The sequence below is a fragment of the Astatotilapia calliptera genome, chromosome 11 (genome assembly GCF_900246225.1).
Source record: "Astatotilapia calliptera chromosome 11, fAstCal1.2, whole genome shotgun sequence".
NCBI lineage: Eukaryota > Metazoa > Chordata > Actinopteri > Cichliformes > Cichlidae > Astatotilapia > Astatotilapia calliptera.
In genome coordinates, this window is record NC_039312.1 from 15,727,549 (window position 1) to 15,743,224 (window position 15,676).

At 41.1% G+C, this 15,676-nt stretch overlaps 1 protein-coding gene across 13 annotated transcripts in view; it reads left to right on the plus strand.

The window, feature by feature from the left end:
* The window catches only part of rims2a (regulating synaptic membrane exocytosis 2a), a 154,205-nt gene extending 143,796 nt beyond the window's left edge, over nucleotides 1–10,409 (plus strand). For 12 of the 13 annotated variants that reach the window (XM_026184935.1, XM_026184927.1, XM_026184928.1 and 9 more), the window contains 5 exons: nucleotides 8,096–8,237; nucleotides 8,401–8,513; nucleotides 8,630–8,731; nucleotides 8,869–9,008; nucleotides 9,358–10,409. In XM_026184935.1, the coding sequence (XP_026040720.1) occupies nucleotides 8,096–8,237; nucleotides 8,401–8,513; nucleotides 8,630–8,731; nucleotides 8,869–9,008; nucleotides 9,358–9,561 (701 nt within the window). In that variant the 3' untranslated portion in view covers nucleotides 9,562–10,409. Of the gene's footprint in view, nucleotides 1–4,825; nucleotides 5,518–8,095; nucleotides 8,238–8,400; nucleotides 8,514–8,629; nucleotides 8,732–8,868; nucleotides 9,009–9,357 lie in introns of those variants that run through there. The other variant, XM_026184934.1, reaches the window with a different exon arrangement.
* The last annotated feature ends 5,267 nt before the right edge of the window (nucleotides 10,410–15,676 follow it).

The following is a 15,676-nucleotide window of genomic DNA, read 5'->3' on the forward strand; positions in this document are numbered from 1 at the left end:
TTTTTTGTACTGTGTACATGTCAAGATTGTGTCTTTATGTGTAGTAGCCAAAGATATTCTGGATGCAGCTTTAATATAATGTGAGGTGAGATTGGACATCACACATAGCTTCACATTCCTCATTATATTTGACTGAGACACAGGAGGGAAAGCTGTTTTTGTAGCAAGCGTGTTTATCTACCTTTGCACTGTATCCTTGTGTACATATTCACATGCTTATTGGTGTCTGTTTGCCTACGTCCATGCATGTGAGGGAAAGTGTTAGAGCCCTCCATTAAGCTCTGTTTACAGTGTGCAGGGTCAGAGTTGCTGTCTGATGCTTGGCCTGGTCTGAGCTCATCAATCACATCAAGACTTCTGAAGGCTTTGGCCTGTTAGTCCCGCCACCTCTCAGGCAGATTGTACACAAGGACTTCTGGGATATTACGGTCCTATGTTGTAGATTCTTCACATTCCTGCCTTCTGAGGTGCTTGTGATTTCCAGTTGTGTGGTCATTGTCTGGCAGATTTATCATAGTATAGAGCAAAGCAAGATATGTTCAGTGTTAACCAGCATTAGTCACAGTGTTGTGAAATCAGAGAGTAGTACGCTTATGACCTAAGATGGAGATGCTTTTAGAGGAAGGAGTGTCAAATACTTTAATTCTAAATCACATGAGCTAAAGGTCTGATGTCTTGTTTAACTGGCACCCCGATCACGTCAACGTTTAATAGAAAGGCCAGCCAATATTGGCTCCTGAAGTCTTTCGGCACGTCATTTATCTAACATGCAATCGGGTCTTGGTAACTGCAGCCACGTGTTTTTAATAAAGAGGTAAAGCAGCTAAAGGTCTAGTGACGCGACCTAGATTCTAACTACACTCTTACTACCAACACATTGCTGAGCGTGTTTAAAATGCTCTGATCTGTAATGAAGTCCTTTTTTTGTTAAGCATGATCTGTATTACCCAGCAAATAAAAGTTTCAAAGTTTCTTTTCGTACTTGATGCAAACTCTGTTTTCACAGTCCGTGAACACGCATCCACGTGCTGCATTAAGCAGATTAATGTTGACTGTAATTAAGCATATTTTTGTCTCCAGTTGCTGTGCGTGTCAGGTGAAGTGAAAATTGTTGCAATGCCTCTTTCTTTCACTATGTCACTGGTTGTGGGTGGACAGATAACAATAAACTGTGCCCAAGATACAAAATTTGAAGTTATCCACACGTGTCTAATGCATTGCTGGAGACACGTGCGCACGAGCCAGCTACAGAGGAGAGAAGAATTATTGTGGTCTGCTGTTATTGTTTTGGCAAAGCCATGACGTGAATCACCACTTTCTCTTAAGCAGTTAATGAGTAAGGGCACTTACTATATCTTTTTGCAGCTCTGGTAGTTCCGTATTGTCTGTGTCTGGCTTCAGTCTACCTCACAGTACAAGTACAATTCTAATGACCTTTTTTTGCTCTAGCAGAAACATACCAGAGAAGCCAAGTGACGAGTTTAGCACTATACTTAACGGTGATACTGTAAAGGAATCTACAGAGAACCTCACACTCCAAAACATGTGACTGAATTAAGGGAGTAATCATGAATGCCTTATTTTTTTTAGTCAATCCATTAATATTTGCACTTACACTCTCTTACATTTACACTCTGGCATCAAGACACAATTATGTTTTACTGCCAATAAAACAGCAGGCCCGTTATAGGTTCTGTCTACTTCTGTTTGCTACTGTTAGTAAAAATCACTGAATAGAGTGACGAATTGCTACTGTAGAGGAAACCGTGATTAGCATTCAGCTATTAGCAGTCCTAATGTGCTTTCCTTAGAAATATTCCTCTAGCAGGGTTTTGGTGCATACGCCGCTTTACAAATTGCTTCCCCTGTTTTTGGTCCAGCTAATATAATTAAGCAGGTCATACGAGTGAAATACACTGACCATATTTCATTGTTAATGCTAAAACATTTTACTGCAGTTTTTTGTATTTAAGTCCTTGGCCAAAAGTTTGCTAACATCTCTGTGTGGCTCTACATGGACAAAGCAAAGCTGAATTCAGACACACAGGTATCCTTACAGTCTTTGTTAAGGAATCTACTTTAAATTAGTACAACTGACCAGTTACTTTACATTGGAGGGAGTTGAACCACCTAAGGTAGATATGGAGTTTAGGCCCCAATTGCACAAGGATCGAGACTGGTTGGTAATTGTAAACATACACGGCAGACCCAGTGGCATTTTAATCATGTTTATTTCATCGGTTGTTGGACACACAGAGCTGCAGCTCTCCCGCTGCCAGCTCAACATAACAACAACCTTAATTCAGAGTCCCGACTTTTAAGCTGGCGTGGAGTGATTGCAGATGCTGCGCAGGTGCGTCCATTGCACCTGTAGCAGCATCGCAAACCACGCCCCGCCACAGTAATCACCAGTTGCTAAGGAATAAAAAGTTGCCAGAGGTTGCTACAGGTTGCTGGCCATTACTGTGAAATTGATTGTGAAACTCCAGTCACCCTGTCCTAAAGAGTGGTGACTTAGGGGGGGAATACACGTATTCCCTGATCTGTTTGAAACTGGTTTCCAACTTGTAAACTACTTCCCAACTACTTTTTAAGCAGTGGTGAAACTGAGATTGTTTATCTTCAAAGTAAAAGTCTCATCTCTTGAAATGTGTTGGGTTCAGTGGTAAGGCATAACTTTTACTTTATGGGCAAATATTCTCCATTTCTAGCTTGTGTTGCACTTTTTCCGAGCAGCTCCGTTGTTAGCTAGTGAGTCTTTGAAGTCTGTGTCTTCCAGAGAAATTACAGCCAACTCTGGCAATCTGCTAGCAACCAAAAGCAATCCTGGGGGGGGTAAAGCATCCTCTTTCTGACTGACTTCAGCCAGAGACAGTCAACAACCTCAAGCAACCACTTGCCAACCTATTGGTACGATTTTCCCCAGTGATTGAAGGTTGCCATGTGCGTCTGAGGCCTCAGTTAAATTAAACTGCTTGGAAAACATAGTTCCAGGTTTCTTAAAAAGATAAAAATTAAAAAGATTAAATTCATATCATACAAATTTCTAGTCACATGCCAGCAATATCTCCACTTATTTAAACAACTTGAACTCATATCTGTTCATAAACTCAGTCATTAGACTAATTAGGTTTTTGACCTGCTGGCTTTGAGTTTATCTAAAGCAGGGATATCAAACTCATTTTACATAGTGAGCCACATAAAGCCAAGTTTGAATTTAAGTCAACCTGACCAGTAAAATTCCCCTTTGTGTTATACGTTTAATGGTGTTGTAGTAAATGAAAGAAATCTGTCAGCATGACTCTTTGGGCTAAAAGTGTAAGGAATAGGTAGAAAATAAGATTTTTCTATAGCAGATTGTGAAAAAACAGGAAAGTAATTCAGTAATTGAATTACTTTGGTGTGGCATGTCTATATCAGAAGGAAAAAGTCCAAAACTTTCGTCCACCATATTTTCTAAAGCCATTGAGTGGGCTGGCTTAGAGTCTCTGCTGGGCTGATTAAGGCCCCTGGTCCTTATGTTTGACACCCCCTGATCTAGAACTTAGCAGGAGATGACCAAAATCATTCAGCATCATCCAATTCATAGCTTTAAAATCACTTTAATAAAAAAATGTCAGCCTTCTCTTAGTGCTACAGAAGCAGCAAAATAACCACCAAAGAAAGTTGAATTCATCACACGGAGAAGATAACCTCTGAGCCTGGATCAACGATCAGAAACACAGAGCTACATCATCATCATGAGGGCAAAGATCAGAAGTTTTCTGATAAAAGTTTAAACATTCTCACGGTTTGAATTCAGAGAAGCGCCTACCTGATCCTTAAATGAGTTTGTGGTTCATATTAAATCAAGTGTTTGTATTATAACTGTGTGCTCTTCTCCGATTCCCCCTGTGGCGGTAAACGTGAAGAGTTGTTTTGTCAGTGGTGACCTAGATGAAACCCGCAAATGGACATTAAGTGGCTCCTTCGTGGAAGTAGGTTGCAGTGTCTCAGAGAGAGGAACTTTTGCCTCTGCAGTAACACCACAGGGAGCTTCCTATATTTACCGTGGTGCAAAGAAAGTGCCATAATTGTCTTGTCCTGCGCCTATTCTGCCACATTCATATTGAGAACAAAAAAGCAGGACTGCTGGCAGCATGTCGGGGCAGCACAGTTTCTCAGGATTTATGCTTGAACCTAATGCGGTGGTGACAGCTACCAGAGAAGCTGGAGTTCGGCTGAAAGTCGTGCATTTGCTTTGAGGTATCACTCACAGCCGATGCCGGTGGTACATTCATGAGCCACTTGAAGGACCACCGGTGAAGAAGTCCTTTCAGCGAGCAACGCTGTTGAGTCTCTTGGCTCTCAACTGTTTAAAATAAGCTGACCCCAGCTGTCCACAAATGGCAGAAATGGAATGAAGAAAAAGAAAAGTTAATATTTAGAAATGTGAGGCTCTAATTCAAACAAAGAGTCTTTGTGGCTGTTTAAAAGTTTGTGATGGATGACGAGAGCCATACTTTCTTGTAACGTGGCTGTGCCACAAAGGGACGACAGACGAGAGGGGTTTCAGGTCGAGCTTTTAACGTTGTTTTTCCCTTTCGTTGACTTTCTTGTCTGTGAGAAACAGAACTCCTCCTAACGCAACACAGCTGTGAAATCACGACCGTGGAAAAGAGTAAAGTGAAGGAGCAGAGTTTGGCACGTGAACTTTGAGTGATCGCCATGTGGCTCGTGCGTTCTCATCAAGTAGCAGGACTGTTGGCAGGCCTAATGGCAGCTTATTTTCACTGGCCTGTGTGCACAAAATGGGGGGAGAGGGAGGGGTGGGAGGTAGAGGATGGGAAAAAAGGAAAATAGTAGTGATGAACGGAACAAAGGGAACAAAAGAACAAGCGCAGAGAGAAAAATGAAAAAGCAAATGACAAAAGTAAGGGTATGAAAAAAAAATACTGCTGAGAAACGGAGTGGGTTAGGGAGGAGGGGGGGATCAGTATCTCTGGGTAGAGCTTGTTCACCCGCAGAGCCTGCCGAGGTGCGTCTGAGCAGCCCGGCCCACTGATTGGCGGAGCGCAATGCAGCGCTCTCCCCTCCCCCCCTGAAGAAAGAGGTGCAGCAGGAACGTCAGACCCAGACAGCACAAGACTTGACTACTGAAGCAGCGTTTTTCCAAAGCTCTACCTAGGATGCAGTCAGCAGAGCATCTAGGGATAGACTAGATGCCAGATCCCTCTCCTGTTACAGCAGAGCATCTTCTACTGCTAGCCTTAGGAATCCATCGAATAGTATAGATTGGAGATACATTTTAAAGCTTTTATCAGCCAGAAAGGGCAAAGCTGACGCCTTGAGCATCGAATTCACCGCATTGAGGAGGACAGCCACCAGTCACCATGGGCAGGCAGGGGAACGATACCTCTCCTCCGGCTCCTGGGATGCGTATCCAGTGTTCCCAGAGCAAGATGAGCCTGTCAGCATCATTCGAAGCGTTGGCTGTCTATTTCCCCTGCATGAACTCCTTTGATGAGGAGGACGGAGGTAAGATGACAGGCGGGGAAATGTCACAGCCAAAGCTTCCTGCTGGGGGGTAAACAGTGCGGCTTAAACTAAAAGATGGCGGTGAGCAAGGGGAGATAGATTTAGGATGAGAGGGAAGCTGCAGAGGTACTGGCATGGGAGAGAACTGGGACGTTGGAAAGTTCAGAAATGTTATTAGCTCAATTAGGATGTTTAGCTCAATTAGTCTATTTCAGTAAGTGTAATGTGTTATAAGGCTTGAGCTGTCCATACTGTGCATGATCTGGTTATATGATGACATAAAGCTTAATGTGCAATTTCATCTGTGGGTGGTCAGTTTATCATCAGTTAGTTGTGGGCCAGTCACACTTCTTTCTGCATCTGTTGTTGCTGCTGCCACCAATGGTGGTGTTGTCAAAATGGAACCGGTCTGTTTGCTTACAAATGGCACTCACGCTGGTCTAAAAACCTAATTTGCCCCGCATGACTGTGACTCTGATTCTGTGGATGAAAACAAAGGACTCTGTATTTGGAATGAATCCCTCTTTAGTATTTAGTTGGAAGTAGTGCTCCTTTTTCTTTTTGCTTAGAACCACAACGTTGTTCTGACTGTCACTTCAAATTTCCTAAAAGGTAGCGTAACGCCTACTGTGTGTATTTATAGCTCAGCCTCACAATCACTTCTTGTTCTATTTGCAGTTGTATTTACAAAAGAAGATTTGCAGTGCGCGTGATCTATTCTTCTGTAGCTTTATCTGGCAACATATTTTCTGCCACACTACTCACCACTCCTCCTTTTTTTTTTTTAGCTACAATTTCACACTCACTTAAACTCACACTTCCACCATTGGCAGCTTCCCTAGACTCGCTGTCTTTTCCTGATTGGCAGGGTCGCAATTGGAGGGCAGCAAACTTATGGAGATGAGCCAGTTTGTCTCGTTTTGACGCCTCTCCTGCTTCGCGGTTGCTGGATAGTTTATAAAAGTAACTTACTCTCCGACATACACTTATAACAGTCTAATCTTTATCTTATCTGCCACTGCTTTTAATGCACCTCTGTATATTTTTGTCTATAGAGCGGATACATACAGCGTTTATTTGAAATGCATTGGAACAGTATTTAAAGCACTCAAATAAGATCACATAGTGCTTGATATAGTGCAAAAGCTGCATAAATCCAAGACTGTGCCTTGTAACTTGTGTCAAAAGCAGAAGAGAATTACCATTAATAAATCATGTGTTTTTCAAGTTCGTTGATAACGTCTGGCTGGCCACTGAATGACAGCGGAGGTCTGCTGCAGACGTCAGAGACGACCTTTGTGGCTGCTTCTCTTATTGTAAAAAATGTGAAGAGCAGGAAGAGGAGGCGGAGGCCAGCTGAATAACTGAGATTTCAAGGCTGAAGAGCATCATGCCTGTTTTATGTCTGTGTGAGGCACAAAATGATCCATTTTTTTTTATCTTCAGTTCCTCCTCTACTAAGGCAAACAAAGGAGAGAGGAAGGAGAGTAAAGACTGCAAGGCCTATAACTGGATTAGGACTGCTGAAGCCTAGAAATTACTCATCTGCACAAACTTGCAAAATATTAGAGAGAAATTACATAAGGTCTGTGAACGGCCGGTTTTTGCACCCTGTAGTAATGAGCTGAAGCTTTGTGTATAGTACCTCTGTGTTATTACCTTCATCAGGCTTTGCAGGGATTTTCTGACCAAATAGTGCTAAATTTGATTACACAGAAGAAGAAGAAAAAAATTAATCCCATACCTGCAAAAGGCATGAAAACATTTAGTGATGGTTGGATCACCCCGTAGCAGTGCACAATTAAATGTTTAGAAAGGGACATGTTTTCAGTTTAACACAGCTGCATGTGTATGTAGAAAGCTCATACGGAGGTTTTTAGAACTAACCTATAATGTTTCACTTCATTTGAATCTCTTGAGGAGCTTCTCAGCACATTAGGCTTACTGAAAGTAAAAGACAACTTTTTGCCAACCTTTTTTTAAATGGGATATGAAAAGTGTGCGTGTGTGTGTGTGTATATATGGTAGAGCAGACATACTATACTTTTGAGGAGTTGTGTGTTTGTAAGCCGCAGGCGTGTCCACATTGTGCCACACGCACGCGGTCAGGTGGCGATGCGCAGCGGGAGGCTTAATGGAGAGAATCAGCTTTCTTCTTGGATCAGTCAGGATGGTGGGTTTGGGTTGGAGGGGTGGGGATGCATAGACAGTGGATGTTTGTAGGTGAATTTGCTCCCAGAAGTCCCCCATAGGCAGTCGGTGGCGCAGACTGGAGGAAGGCTGCACATAGTGTTCCTAATATCGATCTTTTTAAAGAGACGGCAGTGCTCTGGTATAGAATTTGAATTCACTGAGGTGCGCTTTGTTTTCAGAATCAGAATCAGAATACTTTATTAATCCCGAAGGAAATTCGTTTTCTCCTGAGGAAAGATTTATGTACGAGCCGATTAAAGCGTTCGTACACCAGTGATATGGTTCTCGCCGTGCGACTCGCATCCCCCCAGTTCAGTGTTGTGGACTGACAATTCTTCTCTCTCCTTCTCTGTCATTTGTGTCGTGCGTGTAACTCTGTGTTCAGAAGCGGGAGGTAAAAAGTTGCGCAGCACTATCCAGAGGAGCACAGAGACAGGCCTGGCGGTGGAGATGAGAAGCAGGATGACTCGGCAGGCCAGCAGGGAGTCCACAGACGGAAGCATGAACAGCTACAGCTCCGAGGGAAAGTAAGGAGACATGCACTTGTGCTCTGCGGACGATCAGAAAACTAATTCAGCAGCTTTTATATACACGAAAAATTCAGAATTTCATTTGGTAACTTATATCAGGTTCTAGTCTAACTATAAACACCTGGTGTTTTTATTTTTTTTTTCTTTGTTAATGTTTCAGTCTCATCTTCCCTGGTGTGAGGCTGTCCTCAGATGCCCAGTTCAGTGACTTCCTGGATGGTCTTGGCCCTGCTCAGCTGGTTGGGCGACAGACATTGGCTACTCCCCCTATGGGTGAGGACAGTTATCCTTTTTTTTCCTTTTTTTTTTTTTTACAGAGATTTGTAGCTTGAAATGATGAAAGCTTCACTTCAGACAAGTTAAAATCTTCAGTTTTGTTGGTTGTTTAGGAGACATCCAGATTGGCATGGTGGAGAAGAAAGGTGCACTGGAGGTGGAGGTCATCAGAGCCCGTGGCCTTGTGGGAAAACCAGGTTCCAAGGCACTGCCAGGTAATCAAAGCTACTAAATGTGCTAGTCTATGTCAGGTATTCACAGAGTGAATAAAGGTAAGCATGACTTGGTTGCGGAAAGAGAAAAGGAAACCTTTCAAAAGCTCATCTCTCCTTTACGCTTTCTTGATTTCCAGCACCGTATGTAAAGGTCTACCTTTTGGAAAACGGAGTCTGCATAGCCAAAAAGAAAACTAAAGTAGCAAGAAAAACCTTGGATCCTCTTTATCAGCAGCAACTGCCGTTTGAGGAGAGTCCAGGAGGGAAGGTTTTACAGGTAAGAATGTTATTCCTTTAGACTGCAACAAAGTGTCACAATTAGCATTTCTCCTTGCAGTCTGCTGGCCTCAATGCAAGGTCACACAGCTGATACGGTTCTGCACATCAGATTGGCTTTTTCATATAAAAAGCTATATAAGTTGTATTGGGGTTCATCTGATTGTTGGGGTTTTCTCTGTATTATTGTATGGTCTTTACCTTACAATATAAAGCACCTTGAGGCAATTGTTGTTGTGATTTGGCACTAAATAAATAAAACTGAATTGAATTTTGACCAAGACTGTTGACTTCATTTATCTTTCTAAACTTGCTCCATCCTTTAAAGTTTTTTTCGTTCTTGTTTGCAGGTCATCGTATGGGGTGACTATGGACGTATGGACCATAAATCATTCATGGGAGCAGTTCAGATACTGTTAGATGAGCTGGACCTGTCCAACATGGTGATTGGCTGGTACAAGCTCTTTCCTCCTTCCTCACTGGTGGACCCTACTCTGGCCCCACTGACAAGAAGAGCTTCCCAATCCTCACTGGACAGTTTCTCTCGATCATAGCAGCGTGTGGACTGATAGCGTTGTTGTAGCAGCCAGTGTTGCGATTACAGGTCACGCCCCCCCGGTTACACTGCATGCTTGATGTTGTGTCTTCTGAGCCTGTTTCTAGGGGTGCAAACGTGATCCTGTGTTTTGAGCAAAAGCGTCACGCACACTGTGCATGTGGCGAAGCGTATCGCGAGCGCCTGGTAGCAGGGATTGCCAGGTGTTGTTGTTGTTGTTTGGAGGAAGCCGGAATGAACTCCTTAGCACGAGGAATCCGTCAATTCCAGGTTTTCATCCAATTCGAAGCCATGGGGGTCAACACTGGGAACCTCTGAATGAGTTCTACAGAAGCCCTTTTCGAATGAAAAATCTGTGTGTTGCTTGATTTTATTTTTTTTCCTGTGTCGTTTTCATTTCTTTTATTTACTTTTTTCTTTAAATGTCAGTGTACTTGTCTCTGAAGGGGGTGACAGTGTTTCTAACCAGATGCTTGGTCACGCCACGCCAACAGACCTAGCCGTGTAGATGGAATTTTCGAGACCATCACTTTGGGTGAGGTGTGTCCCAGCTTGTAACCACACTCCCACAGACCCCAAAAAGAAAAAACCCTGCATACTCTACATATATCTACCCGTTCAACCCATACTGGTAAAGCACCGTAAAAGATTAATCAAATGCCACTTTAAAGTGGCTGCCCTCAACACCCCCTTCCCCCAAAAAATAAATAAATACAGTAACAATCCAAACTCCATGAAAAGATGTACAATCTTACCATATTTCTTTCTCTGTTGATATATTGTATGAAAATTAAATGAGATTTTTCTTTTCCCTTTTTTTAGTTTCTTTGCATGGACACAAATTTAGCTGAATAAAAAAAGAAAGAAGAAAATTATTTTCTTGAGGCTGTAACTTGCAAAAAAAAAAAGATGAAAATAAACAGAATCAGCCATTTTCAACAATTTATATTATTTTTAAAGAAAATTTTCACTAGTGCATGGTTTTCAAGGGGAGTGAATGCAACATCGTGACTGAAAAAAAAAAGGACATTGTTTATCATTCTTTACACCATTCATGAATCTGCATTTTGCAGACATGCAGAAAAGGGGAACTTAAGAATTATTTAACAGAAAATGTTTATGTGACAAAAAGTGATAATGAAAATAAATGTAAATGATCTATTTCATTGTAAAAGGCTAATGCCTTATAAAGATAAACATAATGTGCAAATTGTACATGTTTCTCTTTTTCTTCCTTTCCCAGGGTACTTCTCATCGTACTATTCATTGCTACCATTGTTCAGTCCCCTGACATCGTCCAGATTTTAGGACTGTTGGTTACTTTACAGTACTGTATCGTTTCACTATGTTTGTTTTCTTCCTTCTTTTGGATTTGGATTTGTTTAACAAGCATGTTGAAAAGGGTCTTTTGCAACATGGCTTGGGCACACCTTACAGTAACTCAGCATGTTTTGATAAAGATGATATTTGGAATTTTTGCAATTTCTTGTACAGTGCATGTCAACTTCATTACTTTTCTCCCTCACCTTAAATTGAGCTCTATGGCAAATTAGTTCTTGGTCTTCCTGGGCCATTTATTGAAGTTTTAACAGAACATTCCACCCCACCCGAAAGTCACATTTTCTTTCAGGTTTTTGAGGGAAAAAAAGAAGAAGAAAAAATATGACAAGGAAAATATTTTATATTTAATGGATGCTGGCGAAACAGTTGTGATTGCAAGTGTATTTTATTTCAGTATTGTTGACGAACATGCAAAAATAATCTGTACTGGTACAGCAAAGAGGTCTATACCGAATCAAGAGACGGCAAACATGCGCGACATGCGTGTTGCCATGGTTCAATTTTACATCACTGTTTGTGAAGATGAGCTAATCACAAGTTGAAATAATAAGGGATATTGCCACAGAATTTTTTTTCTTGTTTTAATGAAAATGAAATTACTTTACTATATTTTTGTTAGTTTTATTTAAAAGCCAAGACCAGTTTATTTTTTATTTTCTATTTTTAGTAATTAACAATACTTCTCGTGTCTGGGAAGTACATGAATCTTATAGTTGCAGTATGTCTGAATGAAACTGAATTGAGGCATTGTTCCTTTTCCACGTGAAGATAATGCATTTTAATGTCAGAGAAAAACCTTGTCGCTTTAACAAGCTACAGTATATATTTTCATTTTCATTGTACATACCTTTAGATGTCAGAATTTGAGTAAACAAGCTACCACAAGTAGACTGATAGATTCTTTTGGAAGAGGAAAAATGCCTCATGATGACAAAGACATGTTATTTATCCTTTTGAATGCCTTTTCATTTTCTCTTTTTGGTGCAATGTGTTAATGCCAAGGCTATGTCTTGGTTAAGTATGGTTGAGTACAGAGATTTATGTAAGTTATTTTTCAAATTAAAAATAAAAAAAATGATATTACACTGATGTCAAGAGTTGAGTGATGATCAAATTAACGCACACTCACACACACTACATCATCTTTTACATCAATGTGAATAAGTTGCTCTTTTTAGTTGTTTATAGACAGATTCTGATTTCATTTATTGACCTAACTGCACAATGTTGCCAGTTAGGTCACTTTTCTTCATGCAATAATGGTAAAGGAATGGTTCTAAATTTCGGTCCTTAGGATGGCTTGTTTTAGGTTTGTAGGTGTTTCCCCATTCCAAAACACCTGAATGAAGAGCTTGGAGAAGACATGTAAGGTACAAATGACAAATGTGATATCCACCTTTCATTTCTAAAGTTCCACACAGTGTAATGAGAAACATTTAGACACATAGAAACCCATGCAATCACACATGCATGCTATTGCACATAAACCATGCATGAGCACAGACAAAGAAACACAAAAACACAGTTCTTTGTGATTTGTTGCCTGACGGTGGTTGTGGCTCACCTCCTCTACAACAACCCGGAGTAATTCATACAAATCAGTGACTGATTGGAAGGCTGGGGGTTCAATCCCTGGCTGCTCCAGTCTGAAGATCCTCGGGCAAGATACTAAACCCAAATTGCTCCCAGTGTGTTCATCAATGTGTGTGTGAATGTTAGACAGAGGGCACTTAGATGTAGAAGAGGAGTTTGCCCAAATATGTTTGTTAAATGGTGAATGTATTGTATAAAGTGATTTGAGTGCTTAAGTAGAGTAGAAAAACATTAGCCATCCAGCCATCAAGTGGGACTGATTGGAGTCTTTGCCAGGCCGATTTTGGCCCCTGGGCCCTATGTTTGACACCCTAGATTTAAAGGTGTTTTTTTTTTTTTAGTTTTGCTTTAAATCCTGTCCTCTCTGGCAGCTTTTGCAGTCAGAATAGCCAAACACACTTTGCTTTTCCAAAAACAGTTATAAAAAAATCTCTGTAGCCTCCTCTTATTCATGTGAATCTTTTATCTGTTCATTTATTCATTTCTATCTGTGTTATTTCAGTTATTGCATTAAAAAATAAAAAATAAACATACAGCACATGGAATAAAAAATTAGAAAATACACAGACACGTGAATCCACAATCTTCTTGTAGTGTGAGTGTAAATGTGAGAGAGAGAGACTGTCTGTGTATGTGTCTTTGTCACAAACATTTCCTAATCTCTATTCAGAATCTGTAAGCACAGGAGTCTTTACACACTGCTCTTTTGACTTTGCATTTATTCAGTATTCTCGTTCATATGTGTAGTCAGATTATAGAGGTTGACGCCTCAAATCTGTTTTCTCTGCGTTGACTGCAGAATGTTCTTGGTGGTGGAGCGGATGCTGGTCACAAACAGTTCATTTCCTTTCTTTGTGAAATGGACTCCGTCTGGTACAAAGATTGTGTTGTCGAAAAATTTCAAATAGGGATGTTCAATAATCACCCCTCCAAAGCAGTGGGCAGCCTTTCTCATGGTATGGTTGACAATCTCCCTGTCCTTATTTATCTTCCATGGACTTCCATACCTCCACACTTGGCGCTGATTGATGCAGGAATAAGCAATCGTCATTGAGGGGAACTCTTTGTGCAGTTGCATCAATTCCATCTTCATTATACCAGAAAGTTGCTGGGCAGACATGAGTCCTAAATCATTGCCACCAGCGTGGATAATCAATATGTCAGGCGGGCTCCGTGTAGATAACTCTTCATAAAAACGTGGAAGGACGCCGCTCCAGCCCATCCCTCCTTTGCCAAACCATTGGACTTTGGCATTAAGTCCCAAATTCTCTCCAAACTTCTGTCTTGCTCCGAACTCTCCTCTTTTGACGTAGCTTGAGCCAACGATCCAAATGTTTCTAACTTTCTGGTCTTCTGGCCTCTTTTTCTCCATCCCTTTGCTTTCAGAGGATCTGGCATCATTCTGGAAACTCGAGGCCGTATCATTCAATTTCTTGCCTTTGAGTCGGATCATCGTGATAGCGGCACTTTTTTGGATGCTTGGTGGTGTCACAGCTGATTCATTCTTGTCTGTGTCTTTCTTCATCCCTTTTCTTTCTGAAAAGCAGGCCTCAGTGATGCTTCTGCAGTTGGTTGAAATCTGACTGAAATTTCTTTTCAGTACAAATTTCTCTCCACAGATTCTGCGTTTTCCCCTTGCTGGGGAGGAGCTGTCAGCACTTCTGCTGCAATTTTGTGCAGCATCATGCTGGATTCGCTTTCTCTTTAGTGGGAGCTTGACAGGGTTTAAACCCAGCTGATCTTTCTCAGACACTGGCGACAGGTTTTGGCGCTGCATTCTTGTAAAAAGATGCTACACCACTTGGCTGGATCCAATAAATACAGCAACAGTTTTCCTGAAGCTTGTCAGTGTATTCACAATGTTTCTTCCCCAAAAAATTTTCAAAATGCGATATTTAGACACTTAAACAACGAGCTCGGATTTTTGTTGTGCACTCACGAAGGAAGGGCAGTGAAATGACTGAAGCCTCTGCTCTATATGGGTATTTCTGTTCCGTTGTAACGTCATACACCTAGTAACTCTCAGCAGGCAGACTGCAGCTCTTTCATTTAACAGACAAACATTCTGCACAGTGAAGATGTTTTTATTTGAATTTGTTTGTTTTTGGAGTTTATGGGATGTTTTAGAGAGAATTTTTGCTTTCCCATCAAAACACAAATAAATTCATATGAATACGTTTAAAGTGCACTATACATGTAAACAGTGATTATTTACTCATATTGAGTTAACAGGCTTTTTTCCTCTCAAATATGTGATTATGGATGCTTATTTCATGTAATAACTAGACCATTTGCTGTGGCAAGTACATACATTTGATTTTATGTGACTGTGACAGAGTCTCATGTTGCAATGAATGCGTCCCAGTCAGTGTGCAGATACAGGGAATCCGTTTAGATGTAAATAAAACCAGTGTTTCTGTGTCAGGGGGCAGGGTCTGTGAGTTTGTTTAGTACTTTTGATTGTTATATTGAAATCATGTAAAGTTCTTGTGTTATTATTTTAGTTAAGGTTTACTTGCGTTTTGATCTAGTTATGTTTCTTCTGTGTCTCCTTGCTTGTGTCTTTTGTGTGCCCCCTGTCTCCCCATGTATTTCATGTCTTCGTGTTGCATGTTCTATTTGTCAAGCTGGTGTTGTCTTGTCTACGTCCCTTTTCTCTTTCCTGTTTTATTGCGAAGAGTCTGGTGTTCCATGTTAAGTGTGTTTAGTTGTACTTCCCCTGTGGCGTTCAGGTTCATTTGTGTCAGCTGTTTTCTCCATTACCCTCCTGTGTATGTAAGTCCTCTTTCTCACTAATTCATTGTCGATTCATCTGTTTTCCTCCCTCCACGTCACGTCAGCTTTCTCATAATCCTGTTCAGGTCCATGTTTCTGGTTTTCTTGCACCTGCTCAGATTTATGTTCATGTTTCTCTTGTCATAGTTTTCATAGGTTTTAGTTTTACTTCTCGCACCTGTTCGCCTTGCTTTGTTTTTGTGTTCATGCTTTTTCAGCCAAATCAACGGCTCGCTTTTTGATTAAACTTCATTTCAGTCTCTCCCTTGTCTGCTTTTCGGGTCCACACCACAAACACACCGGCTGCTCTGTCGACAACTTACTTCGCTTAATGTTTCAATTCAACAGGTCTCTCCTTGACAGGGTTGTGCAAGTTTTTTTTCCCAATTAAACCTAAAAAAAGG